The 23,259-nt window shown below is 47.6% G+C and overlaps 1 protein-coding gene across 2 annotated transcripts; it reads right to left on the bottom strand.

The window, feature by feature from the left end:
• Positions 1 to 1,824: 1,824 nt before the first annotated feature.
• Positions 1,825 to 22,532, bottom strand: NOLC1 (nucleolar and coiled-body phosphoprotein 1). Of its 2 annotated transcripts, none has more exons than XM_077346050.1 (14): positions 22,355 to 22,532; positions 20,731 to 20,786; positions 19,721 to 19,845; positions 18,216 to 18,346; positions 16,730 to 16,895; positions 15,049 to 15,167; positions 13,843 to 13,969; positions 12,725 to 12,829; positions 10,448 to 10,534; positions 8,625 to 8,747; positions 4,948 to 5,430; positions 4,307 to 4,419; positions 3,511 to 3,591; positions 1,825 to 3,389 (listed from the first exon to the last, which is right to left on the bottom strand). In XM_077346050.1, exons 1-14 carry the CDS (start codon positions 22,475 to 22,477, stop codon positions 3,231 to 3,233), a joined length of 1,998 nt encoding a protein of 665 aa, XP_077202165.1. In that variant the 5' UTR covers positions 22,478 to 22,532; the 3' UTR covers positions 1,825 to 3,230. The 2 variants fall into 2 exon arrangements, with proteins under 2 accessions (XP_077202165.1, XP_077202167.1); XM_077346052.1 differs by having other exon boundaries at positions 16,730 to 16,877.
• Positions 22,533 to 23,259: the final 727 nt, after the last annotated feature.

Here is a 23,259-nt window from a genome sequence, read left to right as displayed (position 1 = left end):
GACGTTATAGGGGGGGGGGGTAGGAGGTTGAATTTTCTGCCGTGTTCTTTGGATTTTGATTTTTGCTGTATAATTTTATGTCCCAGTGTGTTTTAATGGGGTTTTATGGAGTTTTATTGTGGACAAATTATACCCCATCACAAGCTGCTTTCAGGAATGGTGGGTAATAAATCTAGATAGTAATAATAAAAAAATGATTTTCACTAAATTGTGAGCACACCACTCCTGGAAAGTCTAGGGGAAAACCATTGGAGAAAGTAAATTAAACCATTCAGGTCTCAGAGCTACGAGATGGACCACAGCTCTGAGCAACTGAAGGCCCACAAGAAGGCAGACCGTGACCACGATGTAGACGATGTCAACAACCAAGTGGTGAAAACATGGGTGACCATCACAGTGTTGGGGACCATGAGGTCGAATAGTAAGCGAAAACTAAAGCCAGGTTCAAAGAAACACACTCCTTTTTGCATGAGTGGGCGCATATAGGGTTGGATTTTATCAGGGTGATACAAAGGTTGTGCAATTTTGAATGCAGAAAATTAATTAACTCCCACGCATTCGGGAAACCCTTCCAGGGCAGTCACAAAACCCTGGTTGAGAAAGCCTGCTCTAAAAGTATAATATGGGGAAGTGGGTGGGTGATCACTTCCCAGAAGGAAAGGGGAGAGAGGTGTCCCACACCCAGAACCTACAGCCACAATGAGGTGATGTACTCGGGACTCTACAGTGAATTCTGCAGCTCTAGCACACCAGAAGACAGCCTACTGCATAACAAATGCAACAAATGGACCTGGTCCTCAAACACAGTGGTTTGTGTACATTCGGGGTTTGATGCCTCCCAACCCATCAACTCCCACAAACTTCCAGTTTCCAGGTTTGGGCCAACCTCTACTGCTCGGCTGCAGGTTCGATGACAAAGGGGCAGCTCAGCTTTTTCCCATCTTCGGACTGAGCTGCAGCAAAGGCAAACGTGGCCACTGCCTGATTAACTGGACCAGACTCATATCCCTTGATCATCCAAGGCAAGAGGGTGGGGGTGGGGAGATGCTCCCAAACCCAGGTCCTTCTTGAAACGCCTGCCTCCTTCAGGGCAGAGAAGAAATCGCCTGGTACTTGGATAGAGGACCCTCAAGGACGTTGAGTGTTGCTTGGCAGAAGCAGGCGATGACAAACCACCTTGTGAAGACAACCATCATGAGCAGGTGGAAGGCTCCAGGACAGGAGCTATTTTGGAATGATTCTACTCCAAAACCCTACCCCTGCTAGGGTTGTGTGCTTTGGCGGCCGAAGCACACAACCCTAGTCCCTGCAACTGGGAAAACATTGAGCTTTGAAATGTGCATGCTCCTGACTCCGCATGTTTTCATCTAGGACAGTAGATGAGTGATAGGGATGTGAGTGTCCTGCACAGTGCAGGGGGTTGGACTAGATGACCCAGGAGGTCCCTTCCAACTCTTTGATTCTAGGATTCTACAGCATTTGAAAAAAAGAAAGAAAAGAATTTCCCCTTGTGTCCTGAACAAGCCACCACTAAGGAGGCTGGAGAGAAAAGAGGCGGGCAGGTCTGGATGGAGACCTCAGTCATGTGATGTACTTATTTTTAATCGTGACGGAAACTGCTTCAGGATATATTGTGATAATGTTCTCTGTAACTTGTCTACGATGTTCTATGTAAACCGCCCAGAGCCATATGGAAAGGTGGTATAAAACCCCAAATATATAAATAAATAATAAAACTGTTCACTTAAGAACACAAGAGGCTTACGGAAATTATTCGCTTTTCCCACCCCCCCACTTGTAAATCTGGACAAATGCATGACAACATTATGCAAATGTTTTTATTGTACAGGACACTTGTCAATTCAAGTAAAATTCCCCAGCTTCCCTCACACAGCTGGGCTGTCTTGAGATCTGAAATTCTGCAAGACCAGTTGAAAGAATGCACTAACAGCCACGGCTGTGGAAAGAGCAGCCTGCCAGAGCGTCATGACACGTCTGCATGCCCCTCCCAGTGCTGCGGGTGTAGCACCTGCACTAATCGATTTTGAACTGGAGCTAATACACAGAGCAAGGAAAATGTCTTCGACACTCTTTAGACAAGCAGTTCACCAGAAAGGACAGCCGTGCCATCCCAGATCTGGGAACGGCACAACTGCATGTGCCCCTTTATGCCCACACCTCAAGCACATAGATGTCCAGCCCAGGAACAATGTTGCCACCTGAGGACAGCTCCCTCCCTCTAGTTCTTGACAGTTGGCCAATATTTGTTGCACAAACCTCAGGCTGGAGGAGGAGCCACTGTGATGTGCGGCCTGCAGACAAGATGGGGATAATCTCTGCAGACAAGATGGGGATAATCTCTGCAGACAAGATGGGGATAATCTCTGGTGATCTAAGGCCTGCTACTCTTCCTCTTGAGCAGCACCTTACAAAGATCTAAGAACCGCACTTCATTCTATGGTTTGGGGTTTCTGTGGAGGCAAAGGCAACAAGACCTGTGCGTTTTAACATCCGGTCTATGAAAACTACGGAAGTCACCATCTAAATTTCAGGTGGCCACCCATTCTCAAGAGGCACAAACATCAGTCCCCTGATGAAAAAGGGAGCTTCACTTCTGGGTTCTGCAAGTCACTGACTTCTCGGATGGGAGAGGACTACTTTAAGAGCACCCCAAACAAAGACAAGATCAACAGAAACGGACAGCTTGCCTGCCTCTTCACCAAGACTCACAACAGACTTAAATAGCTCCCAAGAGCTGCAGAGGAAAAGGAGAGGCTCCTCAGGCACTCTGTGCCCAGACTGACCCGCAAAAACCTGCACCTGCAAATGAAAGGGCAGCAAATCAGGCCACTTAAAAAAGGACAGAAGGTGGATTTCCTTCTCTGTCAAACGAACACGGACAGATCACAAGCCACTTGCAGAGCATTATCTAAAATATTGTATTTCTTAACGACAAAAATAAAAAACGGTGTTTATCAAATATACTCCCTGCTTTATTAGGAAAGCAAGAACTGACTTCCTTTTAAAATCAAATCCCTAAAATCCCTAAAAGCTGAGGAAAGCCCGTAGGGCACAGGCACAATCAAAGGGTCCTTCCTGGTCTGGCGAAACAGCCGCTGTGCTCCCACGGCCGCTGCGCACGGCCCAGCTCTTGCGGGAAGACGTCCCCGCCCTCCTTGTCGTCTTTCCCCTGGCTCAGGGCTGGGGGAGTCCCCCGACACAGCCGGACTTTAATCACTTTCAAACTTGATGGAGTTTATCTGCGTGGAGATGGTGCCGCCACAATAGCTGCCCCTCTTCTTCTTCGTCTTCTCATGACGGAAGGATTTGCCTTTTGTAAACTTCAGGACATTGTTTGCCTTTTCACCCCAGTCTCCAGCTGCTCCTTTCTGGGAAAGAGGAGACAGACCATGACCACCCCCGCCAGGGAGAGGACAGGTGTCCAGGTGAGGACGGCTTCCAGGCTCACGTCAGCAGTCTCTGGGCAGCCCATCCTACCCCTCTCCTTACCTTGGCATCAAAGGAGTTGTTAGCCACCCGTGCGTCCACTTCCACATCTTCGTCTTTCACTCTGCGGAATGGGCTCGACTGCTGTTGGGAGAAAATGCCCTGGACAGTCAGACCAATGCAGAGCCTGAGCCTCCTGTACATGCCCACCAGGCCAGGAACGGCCGCCAGTCCCCCAACCAGCGACTGCTGCTGTGTCCCCCCTGAGGAGAAAGGCGGAGGGGGCAAGGCGAGCATGCCCTGCCATGAAAGCCGGCTGTGGGACATTGGGCCGGTTGTTGAGGTCTCAACTGCACTGACCTCACAGGGTTATTGTGAGGGTAGAACTGAGCAGAACGATTCTGCTGCTCTGAGTTCCCTGGAAGAAGGGCAAGATAAAAGAGTGACAGGCACTAGCTCCCCCCAAACACTGTAATGGTCCACAGCAGTACCTTATTTAGATAAAGGAGGAGAAGAACATAACATAGAAGCATAGAGCTGGTAGAGACCCCAAGGGCCAAGTGGTCCAACCTACTGCACTATGCCGGAATACGTCCTCCCCTCACCCCCCAGCTCAATGCCAGAGGAAGGCCTGAGAACATAACTGGACGTCCATCCAGTCCAGTCCAGCCTCCTGTCTCACACAGTGGCTAATCAGCTCCCCTGGAGGGCCAACCACAGTGCTCTTGGAGTCAGAGGCTCGCTGCTTCTGAAGGCACAGCCACCCTGGCCAGGAGCCCCTGGGAGACCTAATCTTCATGAATCTGTCTAACCCCACTTAAAAGCTGCTTATTCACTAATACTTATTCTCAATACTTACTCGCTTCATCTTGGGGAACGAGTGGGGCGTCTTTGGTTTGACTTTGCTCTTCTTGAGCTCCGGAGTCTCCAGCATTGGATCGTCTTCCCTTTTCCGCTTCTTGGTGGTCAGGCCTACCCGTTACCCACAGACATAAACAAGCATATTAAGAACTGCAAACGACCCCCCCCCCCGCCCCCATTTACCAAACAGGCCACGTCACAGCTTAAACTGCAATGGGGAGAGGCCTGCTGGAAATGAGGTGCCCCACTGAGATTACAGCTGATGCATCTCTCAGGAATGGACAGTCCCCACACACACGTACTATTATTAGGGTTGTGCGCTTTGGTGCAGTTTGGCCGCCTTGGCCATCACCAAAGCCCGAAGCGGTGTGTAGGAGGCCAGTGCTGAGAGGGCGTGGAGAGGAGGGGCGGCAGCAGCCCGCCACTCAGCAACCGCACATCGGCTACCGCTGCCCCTCCTGTCTGCGCTGCTGGCCACGTTGGGCTTCGGTGATCGCCGAGGCGGCCAAACTCTGCTGAAGCGCACCACCCTAGACTTGTTCCTGGGGACAGATTAAATCCATAGTCTTAACAGCGTGAGCCCCCCACTCCCCAATCCACGCTCTGCATTCTGAACATTCTCCCCTGCAAGCAACCCACCTCCGTTCTCTGCCCCTCCGTCCAAACTGCTCTTGTGGCTCTTTGTGACATTTGCTGTTTTGGAAGACTTCCCAGAAAGACCGTCCTCCACAGGCGTGGATGAGGCCTTGGGCTTCTTCTTAGAGCTGTCACAACTGCTCACTGTTCCCTTTGCTAGTCCGTTTCCTTTCTTCTTAGGCTCCTCCTCATCGCTAGAGCTGTCGGAAGAGCTACTGCTGGCACCCGCTGCCTGCTTCGCTTCGCCCGCTTTGGGGCCTCTGGGTGACCTGCCAGCCACACCCGACACAGGCTTGCTCTGCCCCTCTTCGCCGCTTGAACTCTCGGAGTCTGAACTGCTGGACTCGGCTGCAGGGGCCTTCTGCTTGGAGACGGCTTTGGCTGCGGGGGCTCTTCTGTTCTCACTCTGCCCAGAGCAGTTGCTGGCTTTGCTGGACTTCTTCGGAGCTGGCTTCACCGGGACGTCCTCCTCTGAACTGTCAGAATCTAGGGAGGAACTTTTTAGATTAACCTAATGAAGGCAATTACCTTGAGAAAAGCCTCTGAAACACTAAATCCGTCTAAGCTAAGTTCACTGGCTTTATTTTGAGGGAATCGACATGCAGGCAGAACAACCCTGATTCACAAAGTGGGCAAATGAAGGAGAACTAGAGCTTCCTTCTGAAACATAAAATCAGCATTTCTGTCAGATGACTATCCAGCCTCTGCTTCAAAACTTCTAAAGAAGGAGAACACCCCCGCCCAAGGAAGCCTGTTCCACTGAGGAACCGCTCTAACTGTTAGGAACTTTTCCCGGATGTTCAGCCAAAAATTCTTTTGAGTTAATTTCAACACACTGATTCTGGTCCGACCCTGCGGGACAACAGAAAACAACTCTGCTCCATCTTCTACATTACCGATCCCCAACCTGTGGGCTGTGGACCACATGTGGTCCTTCGACTAATTGGAGGTGGACCCCGAAGGACGCCTTCTCCCCCCCCCCCCCCCCCGGCCCTTTACTTCATTCCCTCCTGGCCCTTTACAACACACTTTGGGTGTCATTGTCTCCCATCACTCCCAGATGGGACTATCTGTTTTCAGAGAAACAAGCTCCCATTGATTTGTCATTGTCATGAGTTAAAATTTCCATGAAAATAAAATGTTCCTTATGTTCATTGTTGTGATGTGTCTGTATCTTATTTTGAAGGGATGTTTAAACATTACCATAGCGATCAGAGAGCGTTAGGGCAGTGGTTGAGAGTAGAGGAGTAAGCTACCCCCCCTCCCTCCCTGGTCTCAGTAAAAGGCATTGAGTTGTCCCCGGCGTTGAGTGGTCCCCGGTGATAAAAAGGTTGGGGACCACTGTTCTACATGACAGCCCTTCAAGTACTTGAAGATGGTTATCATATCACCTCTTAGTCAACTTCTCTCCAGGCTAAACAGGCCAAACTCCCGCAACCATTCCTCATACAACTTGGTTTCCAAACCCCTCACCATCTTCGTAGTCCTCCTCTGGACACTCCCTGGTTTCTCTACATCTTCTCTTCAGTTGTGATGCCCAAAACTGAACACAGTACTCCAAATGAGGGCTAACCAGAACTGAGAAAAGTGGTTACATCACCTGGTGTGATCTGGGCACTATATGTCTTTCTATACAGCCCAAAATCCTGTTTGCCTTTTTAACCACTGAGTCGCACTGCTAACTCATGTTCAGTGCATGGTCTACTAAGACCCCCCAGATCCTTTTCACATGTTCTGCTGCCAAGACAAGTCTCACCCATCTCATAATGATGCATTTGATTTTTCCTACCTAAAATAATAGGATTGTAGAGTTGGAAGAACTAAATGAACATTTTTCACTATTGAAATTCATTTTTCCAGCCTGTCAAGATCATCATGTGTACTGATTCTGACGTCTGGTGTGTTTGCTACCTCTCCCAGTTTAGAGTCATCTCCAAATTTAATAAGCATCCCCTCTATTCCTTCAATTAATTCATTTAAATTTATAACTGTTGATCATCTGCACAGGCTTGCAAAAATATTCACACAGTCCATTTAGGTTTGGCAGTTTTTGTCACATTACAACCTGGAACTAAGCTGGGTTTGGGGAAGGTTAGTACTGTTTCATTCTCACAACATGCCTGCAATTTTCTTTTTCATTATAACATGAACAGTACTCAAGAGAAGAAAAACAGAAAACATGGCATAAAATAGCCCAGTTCCAATAATATAATTCAACTTGAGAAATTACTTCAATACTTTTAATAACAGTTGTTGTTAGTTGTGAATTCGTGCCCGACCCATCATGAACCCATGGACAATGATCCTCCAAGCCTTCCTGTCCTCTACCATTCCCCGGAGTCCATTTAAGTTCGCATTTAATAGTAACTAGTAAAAAAATCAGGCTCCACCCCACCCCCTTATCCATGGGAAAATCAGTTCCCAGATTCAAACCGTTTGATCTGTGTGAAATTAGGAGTTGAGAGCGGTCTAGCCTCAAAGCAAGGAGGAAAAGATCAGGAGTCACATTTTACAGGACTAAGGGAAAGCACCATGGCAATGAAGGGGGGGGGTGGATCAGAGGAACCCACCTCCTGCCCAGGAAAATACAAGGAAGGTTGGCACGGCATGTGACAATGGCAGTACAATACTCCTGTCCTCTCTCTACTGCCTCTTGAACATTCCCAAGTCCCTCAAGCCTTTCCTCAGGCAGCTTTGTCCCCAGGCGTTGCTCTCCTTCATCCTCCTCGCTCTCCTCTTCACCCTTTCCATTTTGTCCACGTCCTTTTTGAAATGAGGCCTCCTGAACTGCACATGGGGACTGACTCCCAGGTGGGGTCTGACTAATATTCACTGGAGGAGGGAGGCATTGCTGCCTTCTTTTCATTTCCAATAGCACCTTTTTCTGAAAAGAAACCATCTCAAGAACTGTTCTTCTGAAAGGCTGGACTTAGAGAGTCCACATTCTAATGTTTAAGCCAGAAGTTTCTCCTTATCTGCTGCTTGAGCTCTGGTGAAAAACTGAATGGCATCTTGAGAAGTGTCCGATGTTAACTGGGCCACTCACTTCATTTTTAGAAGAGGCCTCTTTAGCCTCAATGGGTCTGGTTCTGGATGTTTTGAGAGGTTGTCAACCTGAACGACTATCACCCATGTAAAATTTGAAAGAACAACTGTTGTCCTGATTGCCAAAGATGCTTCGTGTGTCCAAGCAATCCTTTCAGAGATCGCCTCTGCTGTCTGACAACACGGCACCAGCCTGGAGGCAACCAGAGGAGCATCAACTAACAGCACTTGCAAGTCTTCCACCGCCTCTTCTGACTGAGGTGGGTCTGGGCCGTGTTGGTCTGAAGTAGCACAACAAAAAGAGTCCAGGAGCACCTTTAAGACCAACAAAGATTGATTCAAGGTGGGAGTTTTCGAGTGATGGTCATTTAGTCTGAGCAAGAGTGCCTGCACTCGAAAGCTCATGCCTTGAATAAATTTTTGTTGGACTTAAAGGTGCTCCTGGACTCTTTTTGTTGTACTGTCTCTTCTGGTAACACATAAAACTTCTTAGCAATAGTATTTAGGAAACTTCTTTTCTAGCTAGTAGGGGACGCATAAATTGACTGTGGACAACCAAAGTCTGGATTGTTCTTTGCAGCCTTGGGAATAGCCAACCTATAACAGGGCCTGCCACCTTGCAGATGACCAATTACCCGAACTATCGGAAGAGCTGTCTGCTTGCTTCTTCCGTGCTGGTTTAGCCATCCCTTTTGCTGTGGCAGGCTTGGCAGGTTGTTTGATGGGTACCTTCTTGTCTTCCTCCTCAGAGCTGGAATCTGTACCAAGGAAAACATAGAATCCACACATGCATGAGCATATCTGAGCTCCCTTAAGCACCTCACCTCAGAACCAAGTCAAAGGTATGTAATAGATCAGGGGTAGTCAAACTGCGGCCCTCCAGATGTCCATGGACTACAATTCCCAGGAGCCCTTGCCAGCATCCGCTGGCGAATGCTGGCAAGGGCTCCTGGGAATTGTAGTCCATGGACATCTGGAGGGCCGCAGTTTGACTACCCCTGTAATAGATATTTTGAAAATCTATTCCTTGCACTCCTCAGCCAATGCAGGACCTCAAAAAGGCTTACAAAACACAACTAGGTACGAATATATATTTAAATCAGGCAATAATACCTTCCAAAAAGGCTCAAAACACAATTTCCAAATGCTTGACTAAATAAGTCTTCACCCAGCATCAATAGTTCAGCAAGAGCTCTGAGCACACACACAATACTTCAGCTGCTTTTATGATGGGGGAGGGGAGCAAGCTGCTACCTGTCAACAATGAAAACATGGGGCTGGCTCAAATGATACACAAATGGGTGTCCCCCCCACCCCAATTCCACCTGATCCAGGAAGGTGATAGCAAGAATTACCTTCCTGGCCCCGCAGGAATCAGGAGCCTCTGCCCAGCCCAGTCCTGCTTCAGCCCCATGGGGGACAGCAGAAAGGGAGGGAGCAGGCAGCCCCCTTTCTCTGGTGACTACAAACCCCACAAGGCTGTGCAGCCATCACCATGCTGCGTGCCTCAGCCAGGAGGCAGGCTGACCAGGATGATTCAGGGATACAGTTAGTAGCACAACAGCACACAGGCCTCTGTAACATGGCAGAGGAAATAGCCAGGCTTGGGTTGAAAAAATATGGAGTGTGTTAAGAATCATAGAGTTGGGAGGGGCCACACAGGCCATCTAGTACAACCCCCTGCTCTAAGCAGGATCAGCCCTAAGCATCCTAAAGCATCCAAGAAAAGTGTGTATCCAACCTTTGCTTGAAGACTGCCAGTGAGGGGGAGCTCACCACCTCCTTAGGCAGCCTATTCCACTGCTGAACTACTCTAACTGTGAAAAATTTTTTCCTGATATCTAGCCTATATCGTTGTATTTGAAGTTTAAACCCATTACTGCGTGTCCTCTCCTTTGCAGCCAACACAAACAGCCTCCTGCCCTCCTCCAAGTGACAACCTTTCAAATACTTAAAGAGGGCTATCATGTCCCCTCTCAACCTCCTTTTCTCCAAGCTGAACATTCCCAAGTCCCTCAATCTATCTTCATAGGGCTTGGAAGAAGAACATGCCTCAATTCTATCAGATTTAAAGCCTAAAATTCCTCCATAAGCATGAAACAAGAATGTTGTCAATGTATTCTAGCATCTCTGGTTCATTCCATAAAATTAATTCAGCTGACGAGAAAGGCTAATGATTTTCAGAAATAGTTACATTAAATAAGGCAATGGTGCATATTTTCCAGAGCAGGCAATAACAAATAAGAGCAGATTTCTTATTCTTTTTTTGGAAGCATGAAAGTCCACAGCATGTTCTGGAGTACTTGCCAGCTTGCAAGATGGCCTCTCCTTGGCTCCATGCCAAGGATAGACCTATCAAAAGCAAGAAGCGGGCAACCTCTGTCTTCTGTGTCTCTCACTGCCTCTGCATTACATAAGAACAAATACACTTCCAGAAAAAAGTGACCAAGATACTCACCTGAATCACTGTCTGACGAAGACTCTCCTTTTGGGGTGATTGTAGCAGATTTGGGGCGAGAGAGTTGTTTAGCTACAGGCTGTTCGGCTGCAAGAAAAATAAAAAATACTTCCAGTGCACCTTCTTTTCAAGGATATAAAGTGACTGAGTCCCAGGAAAGGTCAAAAGTAGCTTTAAAACTTCTGGTCAAAGGTAGCTTTAAATCATTTGTAAGATAGCTAGGGTAGAGATTATATGTATCCTTTTAAATTTCTAACTTCGTTGCCATATGCTAGTGCTTTTTGTATCATTAGGATCCACGTGTCTTTAACGATTTGAAAATGATCTGACTGCTTTTAAATAAAAATCAGGACAGGAAGGCTTGGAGGATCATTGTCCATGGGGTCGCGATGGGTTGGACACGACTTCGCACCTAACAACAAAATAAAAATCTTAAAAAATAACACTGAGTGGCCTTTGGCTGGGATATGTTTTCACCTGATACCTGGAATAGTCAGAGGACTGATTACCTGTAAGAGACTGGTTCTTGGGGAAAGTAATAATCTCAATACAGTACTCAACACAGTACCGGCTGGTACTCCAAGAACTCGGCTGGCTCCCAGTTGAATTCTGGATTAAGTTTAAGGCACGTCAGACCTCAACAAGGGCCAGGGCCTTTCCAGTTCTGGCCCCCACCTGGTGGAACAAGCTCCCTGAAGAGATCAGGGCCCTGCAGGAACTTCCACAATTCTACAGGGCCTGCAAAAAGGAGCTCTTCCACCAGGCATTTGCTTGAGGCTGACTGGCCCATAAGATCTACAGCAGGGGTAGTCACTGCGGCCCTCCAGATGCCCATGGACTACAATTCCCAGGAGGCCCTGCCAGCATTCGCTACCCCTGATCTACAGGTCCATCCCCCCCTCCAGACTGAGAGGTCGAACCTACCAAGGGTGTGTCAAAGTTATTGTTGTTGAAATACTGTTCTAGTTGGTATAAATAAATAAATAAATAAATAAATAATAAAATACTGTGGTTTAGTGGTTAATTCATTGCTTTGGAGGAAACAATCTTAATTTCCACAGGTTATGGGGACACCATTCAAATGCAGGCAAAGCCTCAAATGCTTATCATGTGAGCAGGAATTTCATTTATTGGTTCTTGACATGGAGAAGGATGTCTTCGGTAGTTGGGACCACACTTTTCTTGAAGAAACCACTTCATGACATGGACATGACCCTGAACTCAGCCTTGGCCTCGATTCACAACAGGCACAGCTGAAGGGGGGGAGGATTCCCATAGGGAAGGCTGTGATTGTTAGGAGTGTGCCATGGCGATTTGGGATCTTGAGGGTTTTCAGCCAGTTGTGAATTTTTAGGGCTTTTGAGAAAAACACATGGTTTTAAATGACTGGCCGGGGGGGGGGGGGGGGTAGAACAAAACTTTCTTTAGAATTATTCAGGTTTTCATCAAGGAAACACCCATGGTTTTAGAGGGTTTTTAACCATTTTCCTGCAAAAAAACCCATGGGTTTTTAGCGGTTGTTAGGGTTTTTTTAATGATAAATTACTGGTTTTAGGGTTAAAGGTTTCTTTGCATCTTGGACAGGAAAACCATTGTTAAAGGCATTTTTAGGATTTGTGAGCAAAAGTTCTTAAAGCTTTCCAGTGGGGGGAAAATATATATAACAACAACTTATATATATATATAGTTGTTGTTAGTTGCAAAGTCATGTCTGACCCACTGAGGCCCCAAGGACGATGATCCTCCAGGCCTTCCTGTCCTCCACCATTCCCCGGAGTCCATTTAAGTTTGCACCGACTGCTTCAGTGACTCCATCCAGCCACCTCATTCTCTGTCATCCCCTTCTTCTTTTGCCCTCGATCGCTCCCAGCATTAGGCTCTTCTCCTGGGAGTCCTTCCTTCTCATGAGGTGGCCAAAGTATTTGAGTTTCATCTTCAGGATCTGGCCTTCTAAGGAGCAGTCAGGGCTGATCTCCTCTAGGACTGAGTGGTTTGTTCGCCTTGCAGTCCAAGGGACTCGCAAGAGTCTTCTCCAGCACCAGAGTTCAAAAGCCTCAATTCTTTGATGCTCGGCCTTCCTTATGGTCCAACTTTCACAGCCATACATTATTATATATATATCTCCCATCTCCAATTCCTTATGGGTCACCCACATGGCCATATACATGATTGTGTGTCTGCTTTCTTTTATGTTTTTATGTTTTCTTTTATCCCAACCTTTCTTTTATGCACTCCTTGTGTATCATGCATTCTTGTCATGCCCTGAGACATACACACCTGCTACCTTCTTCTTTGCCAGCTGCTCCTTCGCACCACTGCTGTCGATCTTCTTGCCTTTCTTTGGCTGTACGGTCAGAGGGGGTGGCACAGCACTGTACTGGCCTGCAAACAAGACAGGAATGCCACCAACGACAGCAATACGAGAATTAGTTGAGCCACTTCGCAAACATCATGGGTTCTTCAGGAGCTCCCGCAAAGAAAAATGTGGAGAGCTTGAGCTGTCAGAAGCTAATGTCATACTTACTAAACAGTGACACTGTCAGTGGAAGCTGAATAGGGGAGAAAGGCCTCCATGAGCCTGCTCTTCCTCTGACAGAGCGCTGGTGGTTTCTACAAACAGTGCCAGCCAAGCCAGATAAGGGGCATGAGAAAGACTGAGAAGAGCCTTGCCGTAGTGATGCTTCCCTTATCTAAGTGTTCCTATTGGCCGAGATGCTTAAGCACCTGGGGATGTGGAACCCCGTGCCCTAGGGTTGGGCGCTTGGGCCTCTGAAGCGGCTGTTCTAGCCTGAAGCAGCCAGTGCCGCAGCACAGGAGGGAGGGGTGGCGCCAGTGCTGGTGCACACAAGCAGGTGCAGCACCTGCATGCATGCACCGACAGCGCCCCTCCCCCTCTGTGCCGCAGCACTGGCCGTTTTGGGCTGGAACGGCCGCTTTGGCGGCCAAAGTGCCCAACCCTACCGTGCATTGCATGAGTCCGTCAGCAGCCCCTTTTCAGAACTGTTTCCACCTCTCTCCTACCATTTCCTTGGAAATCTGTTAAGAAAAACCACTGCAAGACTTTATAGCCAAATCCAGTGCAGAGCCACTGCTCAAAAACCAGGAGAAAAAAAAGCCAAATCCAGTGCAGAGCCACTGCTCAAAAACCACATCCTCCTGCCACGAGATTCTCTATAAGCTCCTCCACGGGCATGTCTCTTTTCAAAGCCCAGGCACACAGCCTACTATGGCAACTTTAGAGTGTGGCCAAACTAAGCCATCACCATAGTTCTCTTGAAGAGCACGCTATAATCCCAAGAGTGAGCTTTCTGCCTGCCGGAAGAAGCAGAGTTCCCCTGGACCACTGGCCCAGAAACGAAGCTGCCCCCAGCCTAAAACATCCTCCTGCCACTTACCAGGCTTGACCTTCGAGGCTGGCTTCTCATCTTCCGAACTGTCGGAAGACTCCTCACTGCTGCGACGGCTACTCTGCTTATTCACGGCCACTGCAGGCTGGGCCAGAGGCACTCTCTTCGGAGCAGGCTAACAGCAGGGGAGAAGTCAATGAAAGAGCGACACTGTAAAAGGCTGATTACAACCCTCATCTACTCTCCTCTATCACCAAGGGACAAAACAGAGACACAGAGGAGCTAATTAATGTTAATATCTTTTAAATATCATTAATCGGTTAATTACGTTTTAATATGCCTTAACAATTTAACATTTATTGGGTGTTCTGACCATACATGGTCAGGTTGGTCCTCCTCCTCCAATGGCCAATGATGGGCCAGGGGGGTGGTAGGGAGGGGACCAGGTGGATGTGGACACGACTATGCTGGTCAACCTTATTCTGCATGATTACGCTATTCCTGGGGTTTCTCGATGGTTAAAACAGTTCAGAAAGGCTGATTTAAGGATTAATCTTTAAACCGCTCCACGGGAGCGGTATAAATAAAACAGTAAGGGCTTTGGGGGTGGGCGCTGTCCGGGATGGTGGTGCCAACAATTGGCCCCTGGCCCCGGATTGACAAGTGGAGGGCCCAATCGGGAGGTGCTTTGCTTTTCTCTCCTGCAAAGATGAACAGTCCAGCAAATCCAGAGGTTTTGGAGGATTAAAGTGTCTTTCATAAAGGTTACAGTGGATGAGCGATAGGGTTGTGAGTGTCCTGCATAGTGCAGAGGGTTGGACTAGATGACCCAGGAGGTCCCCTTCCAACTCTATGATTCTATGATTTCTCAACAGCTTCTGAAGCCACTTGGCAACAGATTCCTTTATGGTTGAAGCAGATTTAAAATAATGCCGCACGATCTGTACAGGGATTGTAAGTATTTTCTAATTTGCTCAAACAATGGAGAAACAACGCATTCTGTGTGTAAGTTCAGCATTGCCAGTTACTATTTTAAAGAAATTCACAGAGAAAAAGGTTATAAAATTGTCCACGGGCCATTGGGGGTTCCAGAAAGAAGTTTTCCAAAAGTGCATGACAAGGGTAATGATCCTGAGGACAAAGAGCTTAATCGGGGGAAGGGACTACGTGGGAGAGACAGACTTGGAAGGAACCAAAGAGCTACTGGAAATGCAAATAACTACTGCAGGTTCCACACAAAGAACTCCTGCTCACCTTCACAGGGGTACCTTTCCCAGTATCAGAATCTTCACTGCTGCTGCTGCTGCTGCTGCTGCTACTGCTGCCCTCTGCAGTGCCATTAGCAATGCCTGCCTTCCCCTTGATAGCTTTTGCTGTCAATTGTGATAAAGCAATGAATAATCTATGTACAGAATACTTATTTGATTTATATATCGCCTGTGGTACACCAACTCTGGACAGTGTACAAAGTATTTATAAGCAGATATAATTTAATAATTCAAAACAGTTAATGGTACAACTTCTAAATGGAGAGTACTCAAAGTTAACTCTCTGCGATTCAGACACAAGGGAAGGTTTACTGCACCATGTAGAATTGTATTTTCAGACAACATAAGCAGGCTAAACTTAATGTACCCCAGAGTTAGCATACACACTCCCATTACAATCCGTTTACTTTGGATAACATTGATACTGTGTGTCTTACAATCAATTTTGTTAACTTTTCTTTTTAAAAACCAGAAAAGCTTCACATGTCCGCCTCCCCAAGCCACTTGAGCAGGGCAAGCTGTCAAATGAAAACTATTTCCAGAATCCCAAGTGTTCTGTACCTTAAAAGAAGAGCTTTGGAGGTGGCAACCAACTGTGACCATAAGGATCTCCAACCCAAAGGGCAGACCTTCCCCCAACTAAGCTGCTAAGGGGCTAAACTTCCCACTCTGCCTTGTAATGTCTAGCCACCCATCCCCTTCAAGAAATACCTTGTCCTTCAGCCCCAAACAGCTCCAGACAGCTGGAAAGGAAGCCAGAAGATGGAGATGCCACACTAAGGATTCCTTTGCACAGCTTTCACCAACCCCTTCCAGTGGCAATCAGAAGGCTGCGATGCTACACTGAATCGGTTTGGAGCAAGGGTAGTCAAACTGCAGCCCTCCAGATGTCCATGGACTACAATTCCCATGAGCCCCTGCCAGCAAACACTGGCAGGGGCTTATGGGAATTGTGGTCCATGGACATCTGGCAGGCTGCAGTTTGACTACCCCTGCTTTGGAGGATGCTACTGGCAGCTGTCAGAGAAGAATTCCAGGGCTCTAACATGAAGTTTTAATACCACAGAGATAGATTTTGCTGCTATTTCTGTAATCCTATCATGGTCCCCTGAAAGGAGATTTAAAATCTATCTGTAATCTGAATAGGTGGCTATGAGAGGAACTACTAGTGTAACTCTGAACTTAGCATGCAGCTCTCAGGGATGAAAATGTGTGCCATTGATTCTAAAAAGTCAGAGTTCCACAGGGACATAACCTTTGTCTTTGAGGATAACTCTAAATCTACTTGTCAACTAAGCTATGATCAAAAGATATTTCTTAATGTTGCTTGGGGTTTCCCAGGTCTGACTGATGGAGATGCCCCTTAAGGTCAAACACACTTATTCAATTTGGAAGTCACCAAATTATGCTGGAGCCCCTCCACATAGGTTTCTTTACAGATGCTCTATGAAGATAGCTGTGTTGCTCTGCTACATTTGAGTCCAGGAGCGCCTGAGAGATCAACAAGATTTCAGGGCAGAAGCTTTCAAGAGTCAAAGCTCCCTTCGTCAGACGTGGACAGAAACGCATTTGAGTCCTATCCTAGACACTTGCTTGTCTCTCAGGTGCTCCTGGACTCCAACCTACCAGCTCTTCCTACTGGAACCATGTGTCCCACAGGCAAGTACCTGGTTTTGAAGCTGGCTTTCCTGCCTTTTTGACAGGCTCTGTTTTTGGTGGCTGCTTCTTTGGCGCTTCATCTTCTGAAGTACTGGAGTCTGAGCTTGAACTCGATGACTTCTCCTGGGGCTTTGCTTTTGAGGGACCTTTCTTCACCTTGAGATTTGTTCCTTTCTAACATCACCCATAAATGACAAAACAAAATGCGTCACGCAAAAGTAAACTGCAGTAAACTGCCATGCTGCCATGGTTGAATACTCTGCTTGGCTGCTGAAACAACCAGCAGCCCAACTCCTCACTCCCGCTTAAATGCTGTATTGTTCCGGGGAAGTGGAATACAGGAACGAGACTTCTACGGCGCAACAGCTGGAAATATGCCTCTCCTCCCTCCAGATCGCTCCCTAGAAGGGCCAAGTGTTTCCCTTCCTGCCCTTTCATGACTCACACAGACCTAATTTCTCACAGCTCATGTATCAATCCCTGGCCACGCTAGACTCCCTGTGAACAGACATCCAAAAGTCTCCAACTCTTTAGGTTTAGTTCCAACAAGAACTTAGATTGGCTCACGCATCAATTAGTTTAAAAACTAAAATCAGAAATGGGGGACTTGAAAAATCTACCCAGAAAACATACCGAGTTTGAAACACTAATTAAAATGCAACCCCCCCCCCCCCCCATTTGTTAGGCTGGATTTATAAATACCTGTTAAAAATGGAAACAGAAAACGAACAAGTAAAAATCTGCATGATTAAGTGGATGTAAAACTTTGCCCAAAATATAACTTTAGTGGAATGGGAACAACTCTGGAGGAGAAACATCAAGATAACAAAGAGTCAATTGTTAAGGGAGTGATGGTTCAAAATATTTTATAGACGGTATATCACCCGTAAAGTGATGGGTAAAATGTCGCCACACGTAGTTAGCAAGAGGTGCCAAAAGACAGTACGATCGTGCCATCATATGTGGTGGTGTGAAATTGTTCAAAAATTTTGGGTGAAGGTATACCGGATGCAAAAAAAAAAAAAAAATGTATGTTTCCAATGAATGCTAAATATATGTTATGTCCCGTCCCCCCCAACCTACGGAAGCAGCTACAAGAAATATTCTTTTATGTAACAGCTTCTGCAAGACTAATTGTAGCGACCAGATGGAGACAACCATCCCTACCAGGACCAGAGAAATGGATAGACAAACTGAATACTTGTATCAATAGCTGACGAGCATTTTAAATGAAGAGGCATCAGAAGAGTTTCAGCAAAGGGAAAAAATCATGAACCTCACCCTGCCTTTCCCCTTCTGTACCTGATATTCTATCCCTGTGCTTTTCTCTACTTTCTTTCCGTATAAAATTAAAACATATATATATATATATTTAAAAGCCTTAAGGCACACTGCTGGTTAGCTCAGACAAGCCAACTTGAAAAATTCTTCTACAATTTTATTGCACTGCCTCCATGGGGCAGGCCTTGGGAGAAGCAAGGGCAAAGCACTGACCTTAGCTGGCTTTTTTCTTTCTTGCTCAGAGTCTGAAGAGCTGCTGGAGTCCTCACTGCTGCTTCCCACTTTGGCAGGGGTTGTTGCCTTTACCTTGGCTTTAGGAGCAGAGGCTGGTTTAGTTCCTAAACCTAGGAAAAAAGAAGATACTAAGACACTGAACAAAGAAACCAGACACAGCCAGTGGCAAAGCTGAGCAGATACCAGGGCTCAGCACAGATCTCCACTAAACACAGTGGGGTGAAGTGCCACTGAGTAGATGACAACTGTTGTGCTTCACCACACTTTGACTGCCTCAATCTACAGAGGCTCACTGTGACTATTTCCAACCCTCTTTCCCCCACGTACTTCATCCACATTTTTTACAGTTGAGAAAGCCCAGAGACATTCTTCACGCTTTGAGAAACCCCAAAAGTGGTGCTATCTTGCAGAGTATGGTTGGGAAACACAGCTGTGTACATGTCCACCCAAAGCTTCTTCCCTTCCCACCCTCACCAGGGCCATCACTGGTTATTTAGGGAGGGAGGGGTCGACACAAACACATATGGTCATATTACCCAATAAATGTTTAACACATTTTTAAAATATGTAAAAAAAAGTTTTACTCCCACCCATTCGGAAAACTCTTCCAGGGCCATCTAAAACCCCAGGGCTTCATGAAACCCTGGTCTAGACTCCCAAATGCTTTGATGTACAAGGAAGTCCACTTTATGCCTCCAATCACGTCTATTTATTTGTTAATTAAATGTATAGGCTGCCACTCCCCGTTTTTCTACTAATGCCTTTTCCTCTCACAGTATTCCTGCAAGCACTCCAGAATCAACTTGATATCCATAATATATTCTTTTAAAAACACATTTTCTCACCACAAACATTTAAGTCGGCCAATAAATAAAAGTAGGTTTTAAAAGTGAGTGTGGAATAAGATCTGCCTGAGGAGGTAAGACAGGTTGTAAGGAAAACAAAAGGAGCAAAGATTTGAAGTTATACAGAACAGGCAAAAAGGTTCAGGAGAAAATCAAAAGGAGAAGTTAAATTAACAAAGGACAGTCAAAGAGATGTTTTTTGGACTAAATGTGCTTGACAATTTGGTTGAGAAAAGAGCTGGGTTTTTGTGTTTTTGTACCCCACTTTTCAAAGCGGCTTACAATCACTTACCCTTTCTCTCCCCACAACAGACTACCTGTGAGGTAGGTGAGGCTGAGAGAGCTTCAAGAGAACTGTCCTGGCTCAAGGTCACCCAGCTGGCTGCCATGTGGAAGAAGACTGGGGAACCCAACTCAGTTCTCCAGATAAGAACTTAACTAAGCTGGCTTTCGTGAGAAGGGCTCATGTGAATGACAAGTTAGCTGAGACGGGCTCTTGATTTGATGCTACAAAACTCTCCCTAAGATTTGGGTGCAGCAATGAGACTATCTTCAAGGGTGCAACAGCAGTGGTCAAGCATCGTCCTGATTAAGGATGAACTCTCTCATCAGTGCCACTAAAAAGGTATCAAAGCTTACCTGGTTTCCTGGCAGGTGGCACCTCATCTTCACTGGAAGACTCAGAACTGGATGAAGACTCTTTCTTGGCTTTCTTTGCAGGTGGGCCATTGGGAAATGCTTTCCGTTTTTTGGCTTCAGGAGACCTGAAGAAAATGATTTAGATGAGTATCCTGAAGTATTCTCCGCCCATGGGAAGCCCATATTCAACCTGCTCTCCAGCAGTTAGCTGCACTGGCTGCCAGTTGAGTTCCGGGATCAGGTTTAAGGCCATCTGCAGTCCAGGTCCAGTGTATCAAAGAGACTGCCTATCTGATTACACCACCACCCCCGGACGACTATTACACTTGCCCAATGCCAACAGGCTGGTGATCCATGGCCCCAAAGAGGTACATCTGACCTTGACCAGGGCTTTTTCTGCCCTGGCCCCAGATTGGTGTAATGAGCTCCCTAGCGAGATCAAGGCCCTGACCAAACTCAAGCAGTTCTGCAGGGCCTGTAAATGAGGCCAGCATACCTGCTGCACGCTATATCATAACGTGCATGATAGGGCTTCCCCCTGTAGGGAGCCCCACACAAACACTCTTTTCAAATAAATTAATAAACTGACAAGACAGGCAAAGAATTTTTAACCCTCCCCTTGTTCTTCCTGACTATCTAGGTAAGGATGATAAAATCAGAGTCCAGTAGCACCTTTAAGACCAATTAAGATTTATTCAAGGCGTGAGCTTTCGAGTGCTTGCTTTATTGTGCTACTTCAGACCAACATGGCTACTCAGTTGAATCTAGATAAGGATGAGTCCCCCACCCACCCAGCGCAGTGGCTAGGAGGAATATGGTGTAACAGTTCAGCTTCCCTTCTTCCTCCCCAACAATTCTCCCCTGACAATACCTGTCTCTTCATTCATGTTAGAAGCTACCAGAGTACTGAGGACAGTGTCTGCCACCCTATAATCTAACTTGTTTTATACAACATATTTCCAAAGCATGATATGGTGAGCACACCACACAGGCAGGCGGACGGCACTTACTTCAGCCAGTAGTTGAAAACATCTAAGAGTGAAGCAGCATTGGGGTCTTGCTCTGTCTAAAATGCAAGCAGAAGAGAGAACTCTGAAGACATTGGCCTGTGATCAATACTCCTCTCCACAAGAAGAGTCAAGACTGTTTACATACAGGTCACAGAAAAGAACTTGGTACCCTGGTCATAGGGTACGACCACTTTTGGAGGGACATCTGGAGGTACTTGGCAAATTGTACTTGTTGAAATTTAAAAAATATATATTACAATACTGTTTTTGTGTTCTATGACACTTTTTGTTGCTCCATATAGACCAAATTTTTAATCAAGAATCCCCCCCCCCCCCGGTCAATGGTGTCCCGCTTCACCAATGTTAAAATCTAATCACCTTATAGTTTAGATATTTGGTTTTGAAAGTTTAAAAGCAATGATATTTACATGCAGTCAAAATAACCAGATATTTCACTGAACTGAATAAATACCACAATTGCATCCATAAGGCAAGTACAGAATTTAGTAAAATAGAGTTAGCTTGATAAAGAGGTTAAGAGCAGCAGTTTCTAATCTGATGGGGGCTGGGTTTGATTCCTTGCTCCTCCACATGCAGCCAGCTGGGTGACCTTGGGATTGTCACAGTCGTGCTAGTGCTGTTCTCACAGAGCAGTCCCGTCAGAGCTTTCTCAGCCCCACCTACCTCACAGGGTGTCTAATGTGGGGAGAAGAAAGGAAGGTGAAGCGGCTTTGAGAATCCTTTGGGTCATGAAAAGAGGGATATAAAAATAAACCTTATCGCTATAGAACCCCTCCACATTCTTTACAAACTGTAGACTAGGTCTCACCCCCCTTCCATGTGCACAAAGATCTGCCTAGAACACACAGCACCTCAAGGTAGCTTTTTAGCATTTTAAAAGCCTCTTAAGCTTTTCTTTTCAGAACTGAATTCATCTCCCCCCTAAATTTCTGCTGCCCATGCCTGCAACTGGAGCCTCTCAGAAAAAGAAGACGAATGTGAGCCACTTTGAGACTCCTTCGGGTAGAGAAAAGTGGCATATAAGAACCAACTCTTCTTCTGTTCTGACTGAGCAGTAATCTCAGGGCTCTCTGAGCCTCGCCCACCTCACAGGGTGTCTGTTGTGGGGAGAGGAAAGGGAAGGCGACTGGAAGCCACTTTGAGACTCCTTCGGGTAGGGAAAAGTGGCAACTCTTCTTCTTCTCCCTTCGACCCCCCCCCCCTCGAACTTTCCTCCAGGAAGCCCAGGGGCAGCATAGGCCATGCTCCCTTCTTCCACTTTATATCACAAAAAAGGAACAGGGGGCCAGAAAGCCACCTCGAGGTACGCGCTTTAGTTGCGAGGCCATTTTGCAAAATGCAATCTCCGTTTGAGAGAGGTTTCCTTATTCCCCCCCCCCCTTACGAGTTGGGGGTCGCCAGAGCGTCAGTCTGTCTCCGGCAGGAGGAAAGAGCCCCGGGGAGAGGGGGGGTCGGGCCCCTTCTGCAGATGCAGCCAGGACGGGGCTCCAGGGCGAGGGGGGGGGGTCGGTCCTGGTCCTGCTCCCTCCCTCCCCCCCCCAGCGCGGCGCCCTCCCCGTGAGCCTGTTGCCGGGCAGCGGCGGGGGTCGGGTCGGGGCCTCACCACTCCGGCCGCCTTCCCGAAGGCGCGCGCCGCCCCCTCGAAGTGGTTCTCCTTGAGGAAGGCGAAAACCAGCGGGAACAGGTCGCTCGGCACCACGCGCGCCGCCGCCGCCGCCGCCGCCATCTTGCTGGCCACCGAGACGGGAGGGCAGGAGCGGCGCGCCCAGGGAGGGAGGGCGGGCGGGCGCCCCCTAGCGCTAGGCAGGGCAGGCTGGCCTGGAAGGAAGGAAGGAAGGCAGGCGGAAAAGCGCCTCCGGGCAGCCAAGCCGGGCGAGTCTGGCCCCGCCCCGGGAGCGCCCCCTGGCGGACGCGGCCTGATCGGTGGGCCCAGGTGGGGGGGGGGGGGCGCCTTGAAGACCAGCAAAAGGATGTTCAAGATGTCAGAGCCAGGGCGGATCTGGAATCTCTGCAGCTCTGTGTTGGTGCCAGAGCATGGTAACCCCAACCCCAGCACAAATGAGACCAAAGGGAGTGCTTGTGGCCACGTGCCATTGGCCAGGTCCCAATGATTGGTTTGAATTGATTGGATCCAAGAGTGCGGATCCTTGGAGCAGGACAGTTAGAACCCATCGGTGACTGATCCCACCTCGCACCATGTGCCAAGACCTCCGTAGGATCCTTAGCCTGAGCACTGACACAACACCTCTGCCCCCCTTATAAAGTCCACTAAGCAGGTGATGCATGAAGTCCTGCAAGGATCAGGGTCCTCATTGACAGACAGCTCAGGAGCCGAAATCGGGGCTTTTGTGGCCAGCTGAGGAGATGCTGCTGTGTAGGGTGCTCGCTCTGGAGCTGTTGGGGTTGACTATGCTGCTGGAGAGATGGTGGAGTCGCATATGCCTCACCCTCTGCGTCTGAGCAAGGCCTCAGGTCTTGGGGCATATTGTCCATGTTGACAGTTCTGGT

This window comes from Paroedura picta, chromosome 7, assembly GCF_049243985.1.
Source record: "Paroedura picta isolate Pp20150507F chromosome 7, Ppicta_v3.0, whole genome shotgun sequence".
In the NCBI taxonomy this organism is placed as follows: Eukaryota; Metazoa; Chordata; class Lepidosauria; order Squamata; family Gekkonidae; genus Paroedura; species Paroedura picta.
This window is presented reverse-complemented; position numbering and strand designations above follow the sequence as displayed.